The following is a 21,936-nucleotide window of genomic DNA, read 5'->3' on the forward strand; positions in this document are numbered from 1 at the left end:
TTCGTAGATTTCAACGACCATCGCGAGATGTGAGACAAGCGGAGCGCAAATTTTATGTACAAATTAGTTTTATACCTTTATTATTTATCTATACCCTATATGCATTTATTATTAAATTTATATATACTTTTTTTTTTTTTTTTAAACATTTTTTTGATTATACAAACATTAGAAAAAATGTTAACAGTTTATACGTTTTCATTTAAAAATGTAAAGCATTAAAGCTACAAAGTTTGCCGCTCTTATTCTGAATAAAAATGGCATCGACCATAACTCAAAAATTGTTGTTTTGTAGGGCAGCAGATTTGCAGCTTCCCTGGTGCATTTATTGTGTATATTAATTAAACAATGGTGTAGGACGTACGTCAGTGCAGCGCCTGTGACTGACAGCGGTGTCAGCCAATCGTTGAAAAGGGAGGCGAAGAGGATTTTTCAAACCTCAGGAAATGGGAAAGGCAAAGCAACTTCTTCCATAAAAAAAACTACCGGTAATTTGAGAGCCGTATAGCCTCCCAGCTGGCAGCCTGCCACCTGTATCTTCTTTCAGCACCCAACTTTTTATTCTCTTTGAATGTCTTTTTTTTTGGTTGAGCTCTCAAATTCAGTTGGAAGTTTGGATATGGTGTCTAGTGTAACTCGAACAGGCGCCGCGTGAGCCAGAGCCGCGAGCTCGAGTGAAGATTCGGTTAGTCTAAGTATCACTCTGCGTTTATCGGACATTATTTCATAATGTCGGGTGTGACGCTTCAGGTAAGAAATAAATGAGATATATTTTACACAGCCTAACTGATATGGTTAGTAATGGAGTAATAGGAAATGCTGAAAAGTGCTGTTTGGAGATCAAGTAAGTCATAAATCTGTCAGATCGTTAACGTTCAAAGGCTCGTGTTTACATTTCACTGTGGGTGAGTCCTGTGTGGCTCAACGCGTTTAATTCAAGACACCCACAATCATTTTTTAGTAATAGAGAAATTATTATAAAATAAAATAAATTAAAAAATAAAAATGTCAAATATAAAGAAAACAATTAGACAAATGCTGTGTTTATGGCATTATACCTGCCTACTTATGTTATTGTGCCTTAATAAGGCAGTTTTCTGGCTTTGTCCGAACAATTAAATATCATTAACGTTAAACATTTTCAGGTTGAACGGGTTTGACAGGACTTCAGCTTCCTCTTCTATCGCTCACTAGAGGCTTCAATGTAACTGAAGTTATGTGTGTGTAAAAACGAGTGACATTTAAGTCTTTTGTGATTTAAAGTAGTTGAAAGGTTCATGTTATGACAGTGGTTAATGATAGTTTCTTTATTTCCGAAATGTGGTCTGCCTGTTTTTTCAGCTTTACTGCTGTTAGGGGGTACCGATTAATGTATCAGTACAACACTATTTGACAGCTCGTTAAATACTGATAAATCTAAGGCATAGTAGTAAATACTTTATGTATGTACATGTAAGTTGATTAGATTAATTTTAGTTTCAGACCTTTTTTGGTGACTTAAGACTGTCAGAATGTGTGAAACACTGCCCTCTATTTGTAACAAAGTGAGATGCAGTATGAAATTATTTTTCAGAAAATAGCCATTAATAAATGTAGGTTTTCTTCCTTTCATTTAGTTTTTTCCTACTACTGCAGTTTGACAATATGCAAGTGTCTGGAAGTGTTTAAAGCCTCATATGCATACAGATATGTATATCTGCGTTTATGGTGTAACTGCTTCAGTTGCTATCCACTTTCAGCTCATATCAGTGACCTTATTTTCACCTTGTTCATTGCAAGTCCACTTTATCAATATCAGTATGTTCACACTTCTTTGCTTAATTGATTATTTGGTTACTATAATGAAATTATCTGTTTACTTAAAGGGATAGTTCACCCAAAAATGAAAATTCTGTTGTCATTTATTTACTCACCCTCAACTTGTTCCAAACCTGTATGAATTTCTTGCTTCTGTTGAACATAACATTCAGCAGAAGAAAGGAATTCATACCGGTTTGGAACAACTTGAAGGTGACTAAAGGACGACACAACTATCCCTTTAACCTTTTTTAAATCAGAATCTCAAATGCCTGCCTTACTTGAACTGTTACGCAGATGTGAGTGTTTTATCAAAAAGGCTGCTGTAAACTAACAAACACTTGAAGCATGTTGATTTTTGTTGTACTACTTTCTCGATGTCACTTGAACACCACAGAGCAGCTGTCTGCGGGGTCTGGCTGAAGGTGACCTCATGGACCCTGAGTTCCAGCAGCGTGTAGAGGATGCGATTGCCCTTCTCCGGCAGGAGATCCAGCGGGAACTGAAGATCAAAGAGGCGGCTGAGCGGCTGCGGCGGGCGGTGACTAACCGCAAGAATGCTGCTGATGTGGACGGTCAGCTTAGAGCCTCCAGCCGTAAGCTGGAGCAGCTCCACTGGGAGCTCCAGGAGCTGAATGCACGTGCTATGGCCACACAGAAAGAGACTATTACAGGTGAGAGCAGGAGGGTGGGATCGTTCTTTGACATGATATAGTGAGTTTTGATAATTGATATAAGGGACAGCGAAATTTCATTTGTATTTTTATACTGACTCAAATAGTTTCGTTCAAGTTTCCATCTTATTTTCTACTTACCTAATCTTGTTTTACATTTGATTCATTATGACAATATAATTTTTATTTTTTGTTTAAACAATTTAAAAAAGGATTTAAAGATTCCATCACTCATGTGCTTGTTTTTTTTTTTTTTTATATATATATATATATATATATACATACACTACCATTCAAAAGTTTGATATATGGTATGATATGTTTTTGAAAGTAGCCTCATATGCTTACCAAGGCTGCGTTTATTTGATCAAAAATACAGTCAAAACAATCAATTGTTCAATCAACAAACAATTGTTGTCAAATATTATTAAAATTTAAAACAGTTGATTTCTGTTTTCTGAAATGTAATTTATTCCTGTAATGGCAAAGCTGAATTTTCTACAGTCATTACTCCAGTCTTCAGTGTCACATGATCCTTCAGAAATCATTCTGACATGCTGGTTTGGTGCTCAAAAAACTTAATATTCAGTGTTGAAAACAGTTGTGCTGCTTAATATTTTTGTGGAAACTGTTATATATTTTTTTAGAATTCTTTGATGTATAGAAAGTTCAAAAGAACAGTATTTATTTCAAATAACGTTTTTTTTGCAAAATTATGTCTTTAGAAGATATCTTTAAATTAGAAGAAATTAAAGAAAAGAACAGTATTAATTTCTTTCAAAAACAAAATACCGTAGTCTGACCCCAAACGTCCGAATGGTAGTGTAGACAGAGTTTAATTGCTTCACATTAACAGTTGAGAATTGCCTCACATTTCTGTATAAAGTGCAGAAAATTTTTGTCTTTGACTCATTTGGTTTTCATATAAAAAGAAATTCATGAAAACGCTTGTTTTCTCAGATGATGCCACCTCTCCAGATCCATGCCATTGGAAAGAGGTCACATCACCCTTGGGCAGCCGTGTCCATACTTTGAAAAAACAGCTTACCATGGAGCTCAAAGTGAAACAAGGAGCCGAGAACATCATTCAGACATACACCAACAGTTCTGTCAAGGTGAGGATTCCCCCCCCACACTCCGCTGTGTGTATTTAAATCTGTTTGGGTCGCTGCCAAAAGGCTATGAAATGTGATAACAAACACACAAAGGAGGTCCCAATTCCCCTCCCCCTCCGTACCTCCATCTTTTATAACCCTTTTAGAGCGATGGTCCCATGACCTCTAGCTAGCCATGAGTGTATTTGAGCCTGTGTGTTTCTATCAGACAGGGCTGCGATAATGCTGCGGTGTCTGGCTGAGAACACTGTGTGCTGGCAGCTCTGTGATTTATGTCTGTGCTGGATACAGACAGCTTGAGTACAGAGCCTTGATCTCACACACACACACACACACACTCAAGACACTCACAGATGTGCTCTAAAACATCATCCCTTTGAGTCTGAAGAGGAAGAGCTTGCTGGTACTGATTCGGTTTCTCCTGTCCTGGGCCTGGCGACAGCAACAGCCCATGTGACTTTGCTCCAACCAATGCCGAAGCATTCGGGTTTGGGCCAGCCGGGCAGGGCACAGCAGCAGCAGTTAGAGGTGGCTGACTCCTTTGGAAGGAGATCTGAAAACAGCGTGAGAGAGAGAGAGAGAGAAAGAGGCAAAAAAGAACAAATGTGAAAAGGGGAGGGGAATAGTGAGCGAGCAAGTGGGATGCAAGGACAGTAGAACAATAAGAAGAAAGAATGGGCTGGCTTATCGGATGCTGATCCTTGATCAGCGATGTACCGGTCTCAGTGTCTGCTGTACGACATAAACTGACATGAACAGTTTTGAGGACGGAGAGCAAAACACAGGAGGGAACGTCTGATGGGGGTGAAGGAAGAGCAAGGAGATGTCATACAGCTATCTGAAAGTTCACAAAACATGACAGATGACCTCTTGAACTGCATTGAGAGGGGGAGAGCGCTATGGACGGTATGGTTTCCTTCTTCCATTACTTCCTGAATGGGTCTTTTCTGCAGGTTTCAGAAAAGGTCACGTTTCATGTTGCAACATTGTTTACACTGGACTCCATTGGACATTGCAATCATTGAGTATGTCTCTTTCATTTGCTTAATGTAGTTGCTGCGCTTCAGGATAAATAGGTCTCTTGCGCTACTATGACTCTAACGTCACGGCTCATAAAGCTCTGGGGCAAAAATTGCACAGTCAGTGTTTGATGTTTGAGTATGTTTGGGTGTGGTGTACACCTGACTGCTTCTCATAATGAGAAAGAGAGGAGTTTAATGAAGACCGCTGCACTTTTGACCTGTTGGTCTTTGTGGGAATTTCTCATATTGGCTCAGCTCAGCTTAAAGCTGTAGTGTGTGGTTTCTTTGCTAATAATGTCATAGAATGAAACTGCAAAAATGACTCTCCCAAACACACCCCTTTTGTTTCTTTATCAGGCTGGTTGGGATGTTCAAACTAACAGAATAATGTTTTGATAGCACCACAGTGTTTACCTTTTTTGGGACATATGAATGTCTTATACTGTAGTTGTCTCTGCATATTACAGGGTTTCCATGGTCATGGAAAACACATTCCTTTGAAATATCACAGAATTTTTAGGCCTAAAAGTAGGGATGTAACGATTCACTCAACTCACGATTCGATTCGATTCACGATTTTGATTTCTCGATTCGATTCACAATTATTATTATTTTACTGATTTATTGTTGTTGTGCTTTTTAATTAATAATAACAATGGATCCATCTTTTGTTTTAGTCTTATGAAAGGTGTGTAGATGTATAAAATATTGCGACCAAATCATGCTTGTGCAACCAGCTGAGAAAGTTAGTTGCAAAAGAGCGCGACCAGTGGGAAGAATGAGTCTGGAGCCCTGATATGCATTATACAGAGGCAAGAGGAAAAGAAAAATACCATCAAAAGACAGTAAGTTCCCCTCAGACATACATTCATATAAACTCCTACCCCTAATTGAATCGCGATTTGTTTAGCATCTCAACCGATCTGAATCGTCACATATTTAAATCGATTTTCAACCGACTCGCGATTAATCGTTACATCCCTACCTAAAAGTCATTGAAATTTCTTTAGTGAATATACATTTAACACTAGATATATTCTGCTTTAAAGGTGCAATAGGTGATTGTCTTCAGAAACATTTTTTGTTATGCTGGTTGAAAGTCTCTTCACATCCCGAATTCCCGATAGCAATCATTAAAGGGTTAGTTCACCCAAAAATGAAAATTAGCCCATAAATTACTCACCCTCAAGTCATCCTAGGTGTATATGGCTTTCTTCTTTCAGACGAATCCAGTCGGAGTTATATTAAAAATTGTCTTTGATCGTTCAAGCCGTTTCATGGCACCCAGCGGGTGTTGCATGCATCAGTCCAAAAGAAGTTAAATAAAAAGCGCCCATCCATAAAAAATAAGTGTCTCACATGGCTCCGGGGGGTGAACAAAGGTCTCCTTCTCGCGATCTCGCCTGAGAAAATGAGTCGAGACATTAGCGGTTGATCTCAGACTAATGGATCAGGCCTCTTTTGTCAATCACCGCCTATTCGAACTACCTTGTAATAAACACAACAGAATAAACCAATTGATTAATTGACCATTTCCCCATTTCATTTCCACCTCTTCCAAACACAATTAATGTTAAAACGAAATTACTTTACATTAAACAAATTATTGAACAAATTGAAATATGGCTTTGCATATTGAACAGAATTATGACCGTATTAACTTTGTCTTAATGTTCATGTCTGCTGGGTAGTGTAGTTAATACTATTAAATACTACCTGTTACATATTAGCATACCTCTGCGCACCCGGTTCGCGCAGACAGGATACGCCATCAGCGCGTTCATGCACGCTGTGCTGACAGAGCGAGAATGGCAGGCAAACATCAACAACCCGATCTTCCTTCCTGGTATTGTAGTACATTTAAAGTGTTCTCACCGGTGAATGACACATGATGTAGCCAAGCAGTTCCCAATTCCAGTCCTCACGCCCCCTTGCTCTGCATATTTTGCATGTCTTGCTTAGTTAACACACCCGATTCAGATAACCAGCTCGTTAGAAGTGAGCTACGATATGATCCCTACACAGTGTTCATTGCTCCCTACTCCCTGAGCAGGGGAAATCAGTTAAAATATACTTCTCTTCGGAAAATGGCGTGGAATTTGGAAGCCTATTGTAGTAATGTTGCCTCTGGTATTCTGGTCTGTGAGCGTATATGCGTTGAGGGGGCATGGTTTGGACGGTGATTGCAGGGAGGGTGGGACGTTCGCTTTCAGTGCTATCAGGCTAAAGTTAGCATTTTCCAAGATCTCCTACTGCAACTTTAAAGTGTCTAATTGGCTAGAAAGTTACAGATATTTATTGGCTATGCTGTGTTGTTGGAAATATTAGTGTATTAATATATTTCAATAATGGTAAGTTAATCTTTTAAATTAGGAATTCTGAGAATTAGTACTTGACAGAAATTAAATTTTTTTTAAATTATGATAATAATCATAAATACCTAGAAGAGTCATGGGAATAAATCTTGAAATTTTCCTGTTCAAAATATATGGGAACATCATCAAACATCACTTTATAAAAATTAAAATTCCATCACTTTTTTAAATCTTTAATTTTTTTCACTTTTCTTTCTAGTCCCTGACTGTTTGTTCTTTCCTCTGACAGTGTCCTCACTGTTTGTTCTAATGCAAATGCGAGATGTTCAATCTCAATTTTTCTCTATCGCTTCTGTTGTCACTCCCCAGGATCGGAAGATGTTGTCCACAGCCCAGCAGATGCTGCAGGATAGCAAGACAAAAATCGAGCTGCTCCGCATGCAGATTGTCAAAGTCACGCAGGCCAGAGATGGAGAGCGGGAGACCACACAGCCAGAGGGTAATCAATTTCTAAAGAAAACGTGTAGGAAATCATGATAATTACAGATTTAATTTTTTTTAATTTAGAACAAACTAACAATTTCACATAGAACATTGACACTTAAAGAAAGTGACAATACAGCACTAAAACTTCACTGAAGGTTTTCAGGATGAACAAAATCACAGTCTATAGCAGAGTTTACCAAAGTTGAAAGTTCCTTGGAAAGCGGTCAGGTGTTATTCCTACAATAACATTGGCCTATAAAATTTCATACCAAATTCTCAAAATAATAATAAAAAAAGTAGGGATGCACCGATACCACTTTTTCCAGTACTCGCCTGATACCGATACTTTTATTTTTGGTATTTGCCGATACCGAGTACCATTTGTATATTTTTAAAATATTGGGTACAGAAACCAAAAGAGTATGTATAATGTTATTTGGATAACTTCATTTATCAAATAGATGCAGTCAAACCAGAATTTATTCAGACACCTTCAACATTTCTCACATTATCACAGTTTATTCGCTATAGTTTAGAAAATGGTAATAAGATATGACAAGAACTCAGAGTTAAACTGTGTCAGAACAAATTCAGCTTGAATGTCAGATAATCAGCTCGCTCACATCAGCTATACAGGCGTTAATACTGAATGTTTAACGTTATATTCATTGCATACATGTACTTCGTAGACATCCTTAATCTCTAATAACTCCATTCTGCTGTCTGTTGTTCTGTTGTCGGTGTTTCTTTGTCTGAATATGGCACTTATCACATGCTGTGTGGTATCGGCGTTTGGTATTGGGGCATTTTTACGAGTACAGGAGCTCAGTATCGGGGAACAGGTTTCCAAGGCAACCAATTATTGGCTTATATAGTGTGTGCTGAGCCCAGTCTTTGCCGTATTCATCTAGGCATCAGAGCTTTGACATCAGCAATGCAGCATCATCACCCATCTTATTAGAGAAGTTGCTTTGAAAGAATTAGATAAATTTTTCTGAGAACATATTTGTATATTTTTGAACTCAAGCTTAAATGTCAGCTTTGCATTGAGGTAACCTTTCAGTATTGAATTTGGGTGTGGTTTGTTTTAGTTCCTTTCATATTATTTGAACACTCACCTGAGCATTCACTAGATGCATTAGAAGCAAGTGGCATGACATGACACAATTCAGTGGTTCCCATTTTAATGGATTCTGTCTACAATGTAAGCATAGCATACTGGGCTCTTGCAGTGTAGCTCTGTTGTGACACTCGCTTCCAGTGTTGATTTAGTGTTGTATGAAACTGATCCAATTAGAATTATTTAATATATTTTTTGCTTTTTTTATATAGATAATTGTTAATTTCCATTTAAATCAAGTGCTTCAATATTTATTAAACAATAAACATTTATTTTGTGAAATGTATTAAATTACTTTTAAAATTACTATATGAATGTAATTTTTACTCTATGAATCATAAAACAGTAATGAAAGTTGCTGCCTGGTTATTCCCTATTTTATTTGATTTTTTTATGCTGGAAGCCGCTGGTTTATGCACATGTAATCACCAGGTGGAAGACAGATGGAATGGTGTTTTGTCTTTGCTAAATGCGGGTTTTTGTGCAGGTCGCCCCTCTGAAACAATTAGTCCACTTGAACTGCGGGTGGAGGAGCTCAGGCACCATCTGAAGATTGAGGCAGCTGTGGCAGAAGGTGCCAAAAATGTGGTCAAGCAGCTCGGTGTACGCAAAGTGCAGGACCGACGTGCTCTAGCGGAGGTAAGTGCAAGTATTAGTTTTGATGTAAAGGCTTTTCAGAAACCGACAGCCATGCATGACGCATTCTGAATGGATTGACTGTCTGGAAACTACAGACCGCTCTTCTGTTAAAGGAATGCTCCACATAAAAATTAAAATTATGTCGTTTTCTTACACTTGTGGGGTTCCAAACCTGTATGACTTTTTCTTCTGTGGAACATAAATAGATATTTTGAAAAAAATGTGTGGACCCAACATCGTTGGAGTCAATTGGCTTTCAATGTATGGACAAAAAATACCATACATTAAATAAATGAGATGTATTTGATAATGTCTTTGCATGTAAATGAGTAACAATGTGACAAACCTTGAAGTGGTTTTTGGAAGTATTTTGATTTACTCCTGAGAATTATGAGCATGTATGTGCAGCGTTGCTCAGCCATGCTTGTTTGACCTTGAAGCAGCACATGCTTTGTCACTAAGACGGACAAGTCCACTGCAAGTGATAAAGTGAGAAAATTGTGCTCTAATGCTGCTCAAAGATAACCTAGTGCTGAAATGACCTCACTAATCTTTTTTTTTTCTTTCGATTTACATTTGGCATTTAAAACACCAGAAGCAGCAGGGGCTTCAGTATCTCTTCTAGATCATTTTGATTGTTTTAAAGGGTTAGTTCACCCCAAAATGAAAATTCTGTCATTAATTACTCACCCCCATGTCGTTCCAAACCCATAAAGACCTTCGTTCATCTTCAGAACACAAATTAAGATATTTTTGATGAAATGTACTCTCAGACCCTGCATAGACAGCAACGCAGTTGTAATGTTCTCCGGTCCAGAAACGTAGTAAGGACATCGGTAAAACAGTCCATGTGACATCAGTGGCGAGAATACTTTTTGAGCGCAAAGAAAACAAAAATAGCATGATTTATTTAACAATTCTTCTCCCCCGAGTAACGTCTTCCGCCATTTTGGAGAGTACCCAAGAGCGTAATCTACGTAATCAGCGTTGAAGAACATTACAGTTGTGTTGCTGTCTATGCAGGGTCTGAGAGCTCTCACATTTCATCAAAAATATCTTAATTTGTGTTCTGAAGATGAACGGAGGTCTTACGGGTTTGGAACGACATGAGGGTGAGTAATTAATGACAGAATTTTCATTTTTGGGTGAACTATCCCTTTTAAGCACGTCACACATTTAACTTGCATTAAAATGAGCTAAGATTCTTCCCTGTCCAGTCATGACATCAGCATGGCAATTTTAGAGTTTAATTCAGACTTCATTTGGACTTTTACATTTTGGATATAAGAAATATACTATATAACTACTATAATATCAAATAATACTATAATATCAAACCAAATCAATCCGAGCAGCTGAGTCCTTAACCATCTTCAAGAAATGACTAAAAACACATCTGTTCCACCTTTATTTGACCCTCTAACTCTAACACTTTCTATTCTATTTTAATTCTACTTTATCTATATTTATCTTCTTTTTTTATTTTCTATTTATTTTTATAAAAAAAAAAAAACACTAGCTTTCTATTCTATCTACTTGTTTTTCTTTGTGTGTGTGCGTCTGCTAATAATGCCAGTGGCTTTGTTTTACACTACTGTCATTCAGAAATGTAGCTCGTATCTCTGTTTGCGGAGCATCTTTATTTTTAAGTGTATTTTTTTTGTGTCCAGGCTCAGGCCCGTTTGCAGGAGTCCTCTCAGAAACTGGACCTGTTACGTTTGTCTCTGGAGCAGCGGCTTGGAGAACTTCCACATGACCATCCCAAACGAGCTGCTATTAAAGAGGAGCTGACAGTGGGGTCCTCGCCTGTCGTTGGGTTGCAGAGCGATCGTCTGCGCTCTTCATCTTCAGCATCCTCTTCGCTCTTCAAACCAGCCAGCCTGACAGGTATTGAGATAGCTGAAAGTTAGCAGGAAGGTTATGGTGTTAAGATGTCAAGGTGTCAATTTTACTCCTTGTCACCTCAGGTAAAAATAGTTCTGATGCCACATAATGTAATTTAGTGAGTATTAGTCTTTACTTTCTGGAGAGAGACTGAAGACCCTGTTGAAGATCTGTTGAAGAACATCAAGAGTATATTAACAAACTTCACCACAGTGTGGTACAGCAGTTTTGTCTCTGACCACAAGACCCTTCAGCAGGTGATGAGAACATATCACTGGTGTACAGTTACCCTCCATAAAGGATGTTCAATTCAGACACTGTCTGTGGAGGGTGGAAAGTATTGTCAAAGATGTCTTCAACCCCAACCATGCGCTGTCCACCCCTCTCCTGTCCAGAAAGCAGCACAACTGTTTTCAACATTGATAATAAGATTGATTAATAGGAAATGTTTCTTGAGCATCAAATCAGCATATTAGAATGATTTCTAAAGGATCATGTGACACTGAAGACTGGAGTAATGGCTGCTGAAAATTCAGCCTTGCCATCACAGGAATAAATTACTTTTTAAAATATATTACAATACAAAAATCTTACTGTTTTACTGTATTTTTAATCAAATAGTATTTTTAATCCAAAAAATGCAGCCTTGGGTAGCATTCTTTTAAAAAACATTAGAAAAACTTACTGAACGTTTTTATTCACATTTTATATTCATTTTTGCACTTGTGATTGGTATCATTATGCAAAGTGTAAGTATAAGGGAAATGAAAGTAGAATCTAATCAGCTTTATGTGTGCAATGTGCAAATTGGTTTTGTTAATCCTGTTGTACGTACATATGGCTGCTGTATTGTGTATAACTGGAGAGTGTGTTTTCAGGGCGACTGGAGGTCAGACTTATGGGTTGTCAGGACCTGCTGGAGTCAGTTCCAGGCCGCTGTCGGGTAAGCAACATGTCCTCCGCCCCTGGAAGTCCCTCTGAGTCCAAATCACTGAGGATGAGGACCGGCCTCTCCACCCGCAGCACCAACGGCAAGACCACCAAGACTGATGAGCTCTCATGTGAGTCTCACAAGGGAAGCAATGTGAAATATAATGGATTTCACAATAGTCTCACTGTGGACAGTGACCGAAAACCTTTATCTGTATTTTCCTACCTTGACCAAATAGATGAATCTAAAATAGATTAAATAAACAGACTGGATGGACTTTAATAGAAGATTTTTTTTACTTGGTCAACAGCTTAATTCTTGTGATGTGACTAAAAAAATATTTTTTAATTCCGTAAATATTTATGTATGCGTTCCCCCCCACCTCTTTCTTTTAATGTGTTTCTCTCAGTGGAGATCAGTGCTGTATTGAAGGTGGATAACAAGATAGTTGGTCGCACACATTGGCAGCCGCTGAGTAAGGAGGCCTGGAATCAGAGCTTTAGCATCGAACTCGAGCGGGTCAGTGCCAACAAATTCTACTGCATATATGAATTCAGATCAGGAGCTCACCCTTAATGCACGCCACAATCTCAGACTACTTGTCTGAGTGCTTTTATAGCATGCCATTTATAATCATCTGTTTTACGGAAAGTGCCTGTGATGGCCATTGGCTGAAGGCTTTTCCTCACCTTCATTAACGCAGCTTTACTTCCAGAGTGCAATCAGTCGCCTCCAGAGTAATCCAAACTAATCCCTCAACATTACTGTAATCTTTTGCTCACCACTTGGACACAGAGATTCAGCTGTACCAGTGGAGAATGAGATCTTATTCCATTATTTCTAGATTACTGAAGCAGTTTTTTTTCTCCCAAAGGCTGTGCTTCACATCTGTTTGATGAATGGGGAAGCATTTTGTTGTATCTGTCTTGGAGGTTTTGATTGTCTTTGACACAAAGTCATGTTTTCTGACTTCTAACTAAGTGTGCACATTATGATGTATCTCAAGAAATGTGGCAAGAAATTGTTTTAACAGGAAGTCTTTCCATAATAATCAGTTATGCACATCATACCTCAGGAATCCAGTATTCTGATTCATGATCTGGAATATAATCATTATAGAACTAATAATTGGTGTTATACACAGTGCTTAAACTGCATTTGATTAATAGTACAAACCTTAAAAGGCATGTTTGTTTTATTCAAATTCTAATTGCCATATTTATTTTACTATGTATTTACTGTACACTGCTATTAAATTACTATATTGTTTAAAAGTTTAGGGTCTGTAAGATTTTTTTCCCTATTAATACTTTAACAACCATTTATTGAAATGCTCAAGTGACATTTAGAATATTACAGATTTATAGAAATAAGATTTCATTCACAAATAATTGCTGTTCTTTTAAACTTTCAATTTATCAAAGACGCCTGAAAAAATGTACCATAATTTCTACAAAAATATTAAGTTGCACAACTCTTTTCAACATTGATAATTGAGCATTTCAATTTCTGAAGGATCATGTGACACTGAAGACTGAAGTAATGATGCTGAAAATTCGGCATCATTGTATAAAGGATGAATAAATGACTTTAAGTCATACGTTATATTAAACAAAAAAAAATGTTATTTTAAATTGTTATAATATTTCACAATAAAATAAATGTAGCCTTGGTGATCATAAGAGACTTCTTTCAATAAAAAACCCCAAACTTTCAAATGATGAAGTCAATGTGAGGACCACTAAGAGGTGTAAAGGGGCAAGAACTACAACTACAATTCATATCTGAGTGTTTGTTTGTTTGTTTTTTTTCTGCCTCTCACATGACCTTTGACCCCTGTAGTCTCGGGAGCTGGAGATTGCAGTGTACTGGCGAGACTGGAGGTCCCTGTGTGCCGTGAAGTTCTTGCGTTTAGAAGATTTCCTAGACAACCAGCGGCATGGCATGTGTCTTTATCTAGAGCCGCAGGGCACACTGTTCACAGAGGTGAGAGAACCTCTCAACACCTTCATCCTAGTGCAACACGGAGCCAAGTGTGGTTACAGTTTACAGCAGCTATGTATTTTATTTAGGACTTTCTGCAGAGGTTGATGCATAATACATGGACACATAATGCATATAGTGAGCTGTTTATAATGCGGTTTGGTTTCAGGTGAGATTCAACAATCCTGTCATTGAGCGGCATCCTAAACTACAACGACAGAAACGAATTTTCCCAAAAGAAAAAGGTGTGCTTGACCTCACATTTTCTCTGTTGTCGTCTTCATAAAGGGACTACGACTCATAAGCGATTGCTATAATTTCTCTCATAATCACTTGATCGCTTTTAAACCTAAATGACATTATGGAGCTATTAACATGAGATGTGCTTTGTAGTTCACCGTTTAAAAAAGATGTTTCAGACTAATGCGTCATATTTGTATATTAAATAGCTGATTTAATGTCTCTCTCAGGGAAAAATTTCCTGCGGGCAGCACAGATGAATATGAACTTTGCCACTTGGGGGCGTCTAATGATGAGCGTGCTGCCCCCCTGCAACAGCACCGTCACTGCCTTGAGCCCCCCTCTGCCTGGTTCTGAGCCCATATCCCCTCCATCTGTGTCCACGCCCCCTTCCTCTGGGTGAGACATACACCAGTGTCTTTGGGGTTTGGTTGAGGAAAATATATCCATTAATCTGAATAAAAAGTGATTATCTTTCTGTGTTGTGGCTGTTTATCGCAGAGACTCGGCAGTTGTTAAACTGAATTTCAGTGAGGAGCGTCCTGCCAAGCCCCCGCGCCTCCACTTGGCACAGAACCCCACGACTGACACATCACTTTCTGGGGTATGTCTTGTGGACAAACACCTTGCTTTTTAATTTGTAGTTCTGTATTGCTCTGGTCAAGTTAAAGTTGTAATTATGTGTTTTGGGACTTGTTTCCCAGACTTTTGCCAGAGTGAATTCATCTGAAGATAACCAAGTTCTCAAAGGCAGGCCTGTATCCCAGCCTACACCTCAGTAAGTCAATATAGTATTTATTAGTGCTATTATTATTAAATCTAAGACTAAGGGTTTTGAATCATCCCTAACCTCTTAGGTCTTAAATTTCAACCTGTGACCTGTCCTACATCTTTTGATGGTGAAATAAATCTGGATTCTCTTTCCTGTAATAGCTCTTTTTCTCAGTCTCACTGTATGTTGTATATATCCTGTTTCACAGGAGGAAAGAGGGGATGCAGATGGAGGACTTCAACTGCATTTCTGTTTTAGGAAGAGGGCACTTTGGAAAGGTAAAACTGCAGCTGTCCTTCAGTACTGTAATCAGATGACTCTGGATGGTGCTGTTGACTCAATGTCATTGTCGACTCTCATTAAAGGTCCTGCTGGCTGAATTCAAAAGGACTGGGAAACTATATGCCATCAAAGCTCTGAAGAAAGGGGATGTTGTGACCCGGGATGAAGTGGACAGGTGATGTTCTGTATCTCTGTGTCAGAAATGTCTTCCTGTGCATCACGAATGGGTTATGGATAATTAGTTGTCTGTTGATATTTATTTTTGCAAAGCACTAACATGGTTTAATGGGTCTGCATGAAAACAATAACAGAACAAAAAATTATAGTCACATTTTATATTTTTTATCAAGGGGCCGCTTGTAAGGGTGTTGTTATGTTTGTGGGTCCTTGGAATTGAAAGATTTTGGGTCCTTGGAATTGACAAGAGTGAACACTTCCAACTGTATTTGGCTTGTATTATATTGTGAATTAATTTAATTTTTTTTATAGTTTAATGTGTGAGAAGAGAATTTTTGAGACCATCAATATGTCCCGTCATCCTTTCCTGGTGAACCTGTGTGGGTGCTTCCAGACGCCTGACCATGTGTGTTTTGTGATGGAGTATTCACCTGGAGGAGACCTGATGACCCACATCCATAACAGCATCTTCTCTGAACGGCAGGCTAGGTACTCACACACACACACACACACACAGTGTCTGCATTTACGTAAGTGCTACACGTTTTCAGACGCACATGCTGAATATTTTTAGCATTGTATATTTTTGCCAATGACACTTTCCTCTGGATGTGACTGTAAACCGAGGATTTTTCTGGCAGGTTTTATTCTGCATGTGTATTACTAGGCCTGGAGTTCCTGCACCAAAACCGGATTGTATATAGGTATATTATATATAAGTACACTATTACTTCTAATATTACTTAACGATTACTAAATTCCCTATTATATGCGTGTATGAAATAATGCAATTTAGATGGAAGGACTGAATTTCTCTCTTTCCTCCTTGTAGGGACCTAAAGCTGGACAATCTGTTAATGGATTCTGATGGTTTTGTGAGAATTGCAGATTTTGGACTTTGCAAAGAAGGTACATTCTAAGAATACCATTTCTCCTGTGGAACATTTTTTGTTTGTTGATCTCAAATGATAGTATTTGAGCAGAGAGTCAACAAAGTCTTGCTGCCAATCAGGTATGGGACATGGCGATCGTACGTCAACCTTTTGTGGCACCCCAGAGTTCCTGGCCCCGGAGGTTTTGACGGACAGCATGTACACCCGTGCAGTGGACTGGTGGGGTTTGGGTGTGCTCATCTATGAGATGCTAGTGGGAGAGGTCAGTCCTGGTCAAATACAGCTTTACTAAATTGTTGCCATATACTGTAATATTGTTCATGCATATTTAAATGTGCCCTCCACTTGTTCCAAACCTGTATGAGTTTCTTTCTTCTGTTGAACACAAAAGAAGATATTCTGAAAAATGTTGGTATCTGAACAGTTGATGAGCACCATTGACTTCCATAGTAGGAAAAAAATAACTGTTCAGATACCAACATTTTTCAGAATATCTTCTTTTGTGTTCAACAGAAGAAAGAAACTCAATACAGGTTTGGAACAAGTGGAGGATGAGTAAATGATGACAGAATTTTCATCCTGGAAGTGAACTACTCCTTTAATTGAAATTTGAATAACATTTCACAATATTATGGGTTTTACTATTTTTCTGGTCAAATAAATGCAGTCTTGGTGAGCATAAGAGACTTCTTTCAAAAGCATTAAGAAATCTTATCCATTGTGGCTGCCAGTCTCCATTCCCCGGTGATGATGAGGAGGAGGTGTTTGACAGCATAGTGAACGATGAAGTGCGCTACCCAAGGTTTATGTCCCCTGAGTCAGTCTCTATAATACAAAAGGTAAGCACTTATCCCTCTTGGAGAAAAACAAATTGAAATTGAACTGAAACTCCATCTGACTGTGTCTCTTTAATGGCAGTTGTTGCAGAAGAACCCTGAAAAACGACTGGGAGCAGGAGAGCAAGATGCCAATGAAGTGAAGAGACACCGGTTCTTCCAGGTGACGGTCACTAACTGAATAATTTGTGACTACCTCAGTGAAGCTTCTTTTAAATTCTCTTTTTAAAAGCCTTGTTCCTCTCTGCAGGGCATAGACTGGGAAGCCCTGTTGTCCAAAAGTGTCAAACCTCCTTTCCTGCCGTCAATTAAAGCCCCAGCAGACGTCAGTAACTTTGACGAGGAGTTCACTCGCCTGAAGCCTGTCCTGACCCCTCCGCAGACCCCGTTCTTCCTCACCGCCGAGCAGCAGGAGTTTTTTGCAGACTTTGACTTCTCTGCCCTGCACTGACTTCCACTCGATTACCCTCGGAAAGAGTTGTGACATATCAAATCACTGCTTTCTTTTCTCTCCGTCTTCTTTATCCAGTTATTCTCTCTCTCTCGTTCTCCCTTGAGATATGCAGTCGAATCAAGTGAAGCTGGCCTCGTGTCACCCTTTAAAAGCTGCTGTACGCTGTTCATGAAACTGGCTGCAAATGTGTGCTTAAGCTCCAAAGACAGTCCTGGTTGGACCATATGATCACCCCTGAACTGTGCGCCCACCACTGTGAGTAAGCTCAGCTATGCTCAGCTTTTAACTGCCCATCCCTGATATTCATACAGTTAAGATACATGTATGTTTTTGGGTTGGGTTATACGGTTTATCATGTCAGTCTGACCAGCTGTTTAAAAAAAAAATAATAAAAAAAAAAAGAGTAGTCTTCCTGTTACAATGAATTATGATGCCAAAATATACTTGTACTGTTGCTGAACAGATAATGATTGTCAGATTTAGATGGAAGGACTGAATGCTGTGCCATTTTTAAGGATTTCTGATGTAGCGTAGATCCAAGCGATTCATGCGGCTGGAGCGTCTTAAGCTCCTTAAGTTCCAGACTGTAACTATCGGTGTGCGTTCTCGGTGTTCGATCATGCAGATTCCTCCACACTTATTCTGTGTGATGTATGATCATGTTAAACCCTCACATTTTGATCTCTGGTTGTCCCTAATCTGGATTTGATTTAGGATTGGTGCCCCAGATAAATGTTGCTTGTTGATCAATTCTCAACTTTCCAAAAGAAGCTCTTTACTGTACTTGCAGACATCTTATGACTTTCGATTGCAAACGGCGACTTGCTCTATCCCGCCTTTCTCTTTATAGCCCTCCTCTGGACAAATCTAATACTACTGAATTAGACCAAGCGTATTCTACTCGATGTCTTAGCATGATGCGGTTAGCACATTAACTCACTAAGCTGATATTTAAACATTGATATTGATATTTTGCTCTCTGTGTCATGTTACAGAAACTTATTACTTTGTTCGTTATTTAAGGTGTTTGTCTGTATTTTACTTTTGACTAGATCATTGTATCACTGTAAATGTGGTTTACTACTGATAAGTTACACTGTGAACGAAATGACACTAAAATATTTAAAAGAAACTTGCCATTTCTATGAGCCACATGAAGGACAAATAAATATCTAAGTAAGTGTAATAGAACGGGATGAATGTATTTTCAGAAATAAAATACAATGTGACCATGTTGTTCCATTTATTGAATACTGATGTTTCAAAATATTACATTGAGGAAAAAAATTGCATAACTTTGATCAAAACGGCACAAATCATTCATGAAATCTCAGCATTCATATTGATACGTTAAAAACACTCAAGTGCAAAAGTTAAGGAAACAATTTAAAGAAACTGAAATGAAGTAAAAGCAAAAACAATTATTGCTTTTTATGACTATATTATTCAGAAAAAATTCTAATGTTTGTTAAAGTCACACTATGTGGACTTCATTGTACTGCATTCATCAACAAAACATTACTTTTCTGGCAGTCCGAAATGGACTGAGATCTAACAGTCAAAGGAGTGTCGCATGCACTTACATCTTTCTCTCTTTAAGATGCTGATGTGTAATAGGAAAGGCCCTTTTTATATAAAAATATATAGTTTTTCACCAAAAAACAATGTCTGTAATGTTGAACATTACAGTATTGATTATGTTTGTATTCTAAATTCAGTCTTTCGATGTTAATTTCTTATGTATCGATTACGTTATGTCTAGATAAACCAGAACATTTAATATTATAAAGTCACATTACAAGCATATGGAAATTTCACCAATGATATATAAAGTGCTATAGGAAATTATTTGCATTATAAACATGAACTCCTCGTTACCCTGTTTGAAATGGATCTTAAAAGGAGATGTCTATTTTCTAAAAAAACAACAACAAAAAAACACTAAAAATAAGTATATACAACTATTTCACAATAATTGCACAAAATGATTGCTGATGTAACAGTACATCATCATCTGCTGCTGCTGCTATACAATAAGCTGACAGACTGTCTAGCTCAATTATGTTTGTCCAACAGCTTTTTAGTACCATGAAAGAGATTAGAGGAGCAGAGCCAAGTTAATAAATAATTAGCATATACAGTTTTGATATCTCTATGTATTGCATTAATGGGAAACCACAAATCAGCTCTGAAAAACGCTATTGTGATTTTGTGCTTTTTGTTCTGCGTTTGCTATTAAAATGTGCAAAAAACAGCACAGACGAATTGTCAAAAGTTCTATGTGGGCAAAATATTCACAAAACACTTTACTAAAAATGCACTTTCCAACCTATTTGATTACGCTTGATCAAACATCATTGCAACTACAAAGTTCATGCATTTAAGAATCACTTTCAAAATGGAATGGGAGAAGTAGATTAGAAGGAAGGAGAAGTAGATTAGATGTTCTGCAGATGCAGTTTGGAGCGATTTCCACCAAAACATCGATTTCCATCTAATGGGTTTTTTGTCACAGCAGTCGTGACTCCAAGGAAATTAAATCGTATCGTTGCCTTGCTTGAAATACACATGCTCCCAAACCACCGGTTCCCAAATGCAGAAGAAGCTCCAGAGATTGCGCAGGATTCCACGGTCAAAAGGGTTTTCGTCCGCACCGCAGTGCTTGAGGTAAGAGATTCTGTGTCGAGACATGAACTCCCATGTGGTGGTATTCAGGGACACCAGGTACAGGTGAGAGCCCAGGAGGAGAAGCACGGTCAGGGACAGGACAACCACCGCCGCCGCTGCTCCCAGGAGCACACCGTTAGTCCTCAACCACAGCTGCCAGGTGGGAGCGTGACTGAAGCCGGACCTGTACGAGATTTAACAGTACACTGAACTGTGAGTCCAGATGAAAGATATTTGTTTCTGAGGGCTTTAATCTTGTTGAAATGGTTTGAGAACACCTTTTAGAGTTGGGAACTAATACATTTAGGACTATTATGTCCATTGGCACTGCTGGACATCCCAGGTTATGATGTGTAAGTATTACTACTCACCAGGCCATGTACAGTCCCCACAGTAAGACAACAAGCTGGACAGCCAGATAAAGCACAAACCAGCGGTGGTTTCTCTCCCCGATGCAGTTCTCTATCCAGGGGCAGTGATGATCATAGCGCCGCACACAGTGCTGACAGGTCTGGCAGTGTTTGGATCTCATGGGTTGCTATGTCAAAGTGTGGATTCAGTTTTAGAAGGGATTCATTATTACAAACGAACAAACTAAGCTGTCTTGCCTGTACATGAATATATCAAGGTCAAATTAAATGATTTAAACCTCTATATTTATGCATATAGTCCATCTTTAGTAAGTGACAGCGCACCTGTACCAGACAGTGTCCGCAGCGCCGCAGCCGTATGGACTTGGTGGTCTGTGGAATCATATCCTGCGTTTCTTCTGCGATACCAAGTGTGAACTGAAATACAGTCAGATGATGCATGTTTGCTGTAAAATCAGCGTTAAACTTGCAAACTGAAGGGGTTTGTGAGCTGATAAAGCTAATAATCAAATCATAAAAATGGGGAAAATAAATGATATATACATTATATATATAATAAATAATTCATATATAAATAAATATATATATTACTTTGATCAAAAATAATCTTACAAAATGGAATTACTTTGGGTATGCAAGATCAGTGTTGTCACCTTTGTGTACTCCATTTCGGCGAAATGTGACTAGTTGAGCTGTCCTCAGTTTAATGCTTTTGTTTGTTTGTTTGTCTTTTTCTGTTCTGCGCCCCAGAACATTTCCCTCCTCTATTCATTTTTGTTTAGGATATGATTGTGTCTGTGACAATGTTGAAGGGTGAACTCATTTAAAACGTTAAACAAATGTTAAACAAACAAACAAAAAACTTCTTTCTCCTTTGATTATTTTTAACCAATAAACGTTTGATTATTTATTTTATTAAAGAAGATTTTCATGGAATGATTGCGGCAAAATGTAAGAACGTAAGAGCCCTTGAACAGATCTTATAATAGTAATAAAAAAAAAAACGAATGAATGTGTTATGCTATTTTCTTTTCTTTAAGTAGGTGTGCATTAATTGGTGATTTGCCAAGCTTAGGTTATCATTTTTCTTTCTGCAGCACAATTTTTGTTTGGAAGCATGAAACAGTACATTTTCATCAGTTATTTTATCAGTCATTAAATCAGATACAGATAGAAGCTCCTCTCCTCACTCCACTCTCATTGCACTCCGATCCCATTACTCTGCTTTAAGGTGGCAAAGCTCTTTTTTTAGGGTGGCAGTTGCCTCCCCCTGCCACA

General features: G+C 38.3%; 2 protein-coding genes across 3 annotated transcripts in view; one reads left to right on the forward strand and one right to left on the reverse strand.

The window, feature by feature from the left end:
* Window positions 1-427: 427 nt before the first annotated feature.
* LOC107737478 (serine/threonine-protein kinase N2-like) lies at window positions 428-18,005 on the forward strand. 2 transcript variants are annotated; one of them, XM_016548965.1, is made up of 22 exons: window positions 428-488; window positions 2,195-2,471; window positions 3,432-3,586; window positions 7,293-7,422; window positions 9,017-9,168; window positions 10,839-11,055; window positions 11,931-12,113; window positions 12,393-12,502; window positions 13,826-13,969; window positions 14,136-14,211; window positions 14,437-14,605; window positions 14,708-14,810; window positions 14,911-14,984; window positions 15,187-15,256; window positions 15,344-15,435; window positions 15,750-15,926; window positions 16,079-16,141; window positions 16,270-16,346; window positions 16,450-16,592; window positions 17,062-17,169; window positions 17,249-17,329; window positions 17,417-18,005. In XM_016548965.1, exons 2-22 carry the CDS (start codon window positions 2,231-2,233, stop codon window positions 17,615-17,617), a joined length of 2,766 nt encoding a protein of 921 aa, XP_016404451.1. In that variant the 5' UTR covers window positions 428-488; window positions 2,195-2,230; the 3' UTR covers window positions 17,618-18,005. The 2 variants fall into 2 exon arrangements, with proteins under 2 accessions (XP_016404451.1, XP_016404450.1); XM_016548964.1 differs by having other exon boundaries at window positions 430-750.
* LOC107737479 (probable palmitoyltransferase ZDHHC12) overlaps window positions 17,975-21,936 on the reverse strand; it is a 5,575-nt gene continuing 1,613 nt past the window's right edge. The window contains exons 3-5 of the mRNA XM_016548966.1: window positions 20,983-21,075; window positions 20,659-20,825; window positions 17,975-20,471 (exon numbers count right to left, since the gene is read on the reverse strand). Of these exons, the coding sequence (XP_016404452.1) occupies window positions 20,156-20,471; window positions 20,659-20,825; window positions 20,983-21,075 (576 nt within the window). The 3' untranslated portion in view covers window positions 17,975-20,155. The remainder of the gene's footprint in view (window positions 20,472-20,658; window positions 20,826-20,982; window positions 21,076-21,936) is intronic.

Source organism: Sinocyclocheilus rhinocerous, unplaced genomic scaffold (assembly GCF_001515625.1).
Source record: "Sinocyclocheilus rhinocerous isolate Xijiao unplaced genomic scaffold, SAMN03320098_v1.1 scaffold4360, whole genome shotgun sequence".
In the NCBI taxonomy this organism is placed as follows: domain Eukaryota; kingdom Metazoa; phylum Chordata; class Actinopteri; order Cypriniformes; family Cyprinidae; genus Sinocyclocheilus; species Sinocyclocheilus rhinocerous.

Bases quoted from the DNA above. Each gene is read 5' to 3' on its own strand.
- LOC107737478 (XM_016548964.1), top strand. From the start codon at position 730: ATGTCGGGTGTGACGCTTCAG. The intron at 9,169-10,838 runs GTAAGTGCAAGT...TTTTGTGTCCAG, and splicing joins ACCGACGTGCTCTAGCGGAG to GCTCAGGCCCGTTTGCAGGA. The intron at 15,436-15,749 runs GTGATGTTCTGT...TTTTTTTTATAG, and splicing joins ACCCGGGATGAAGTGGACAG to TTTAATGTGTGAGAAGAGAA.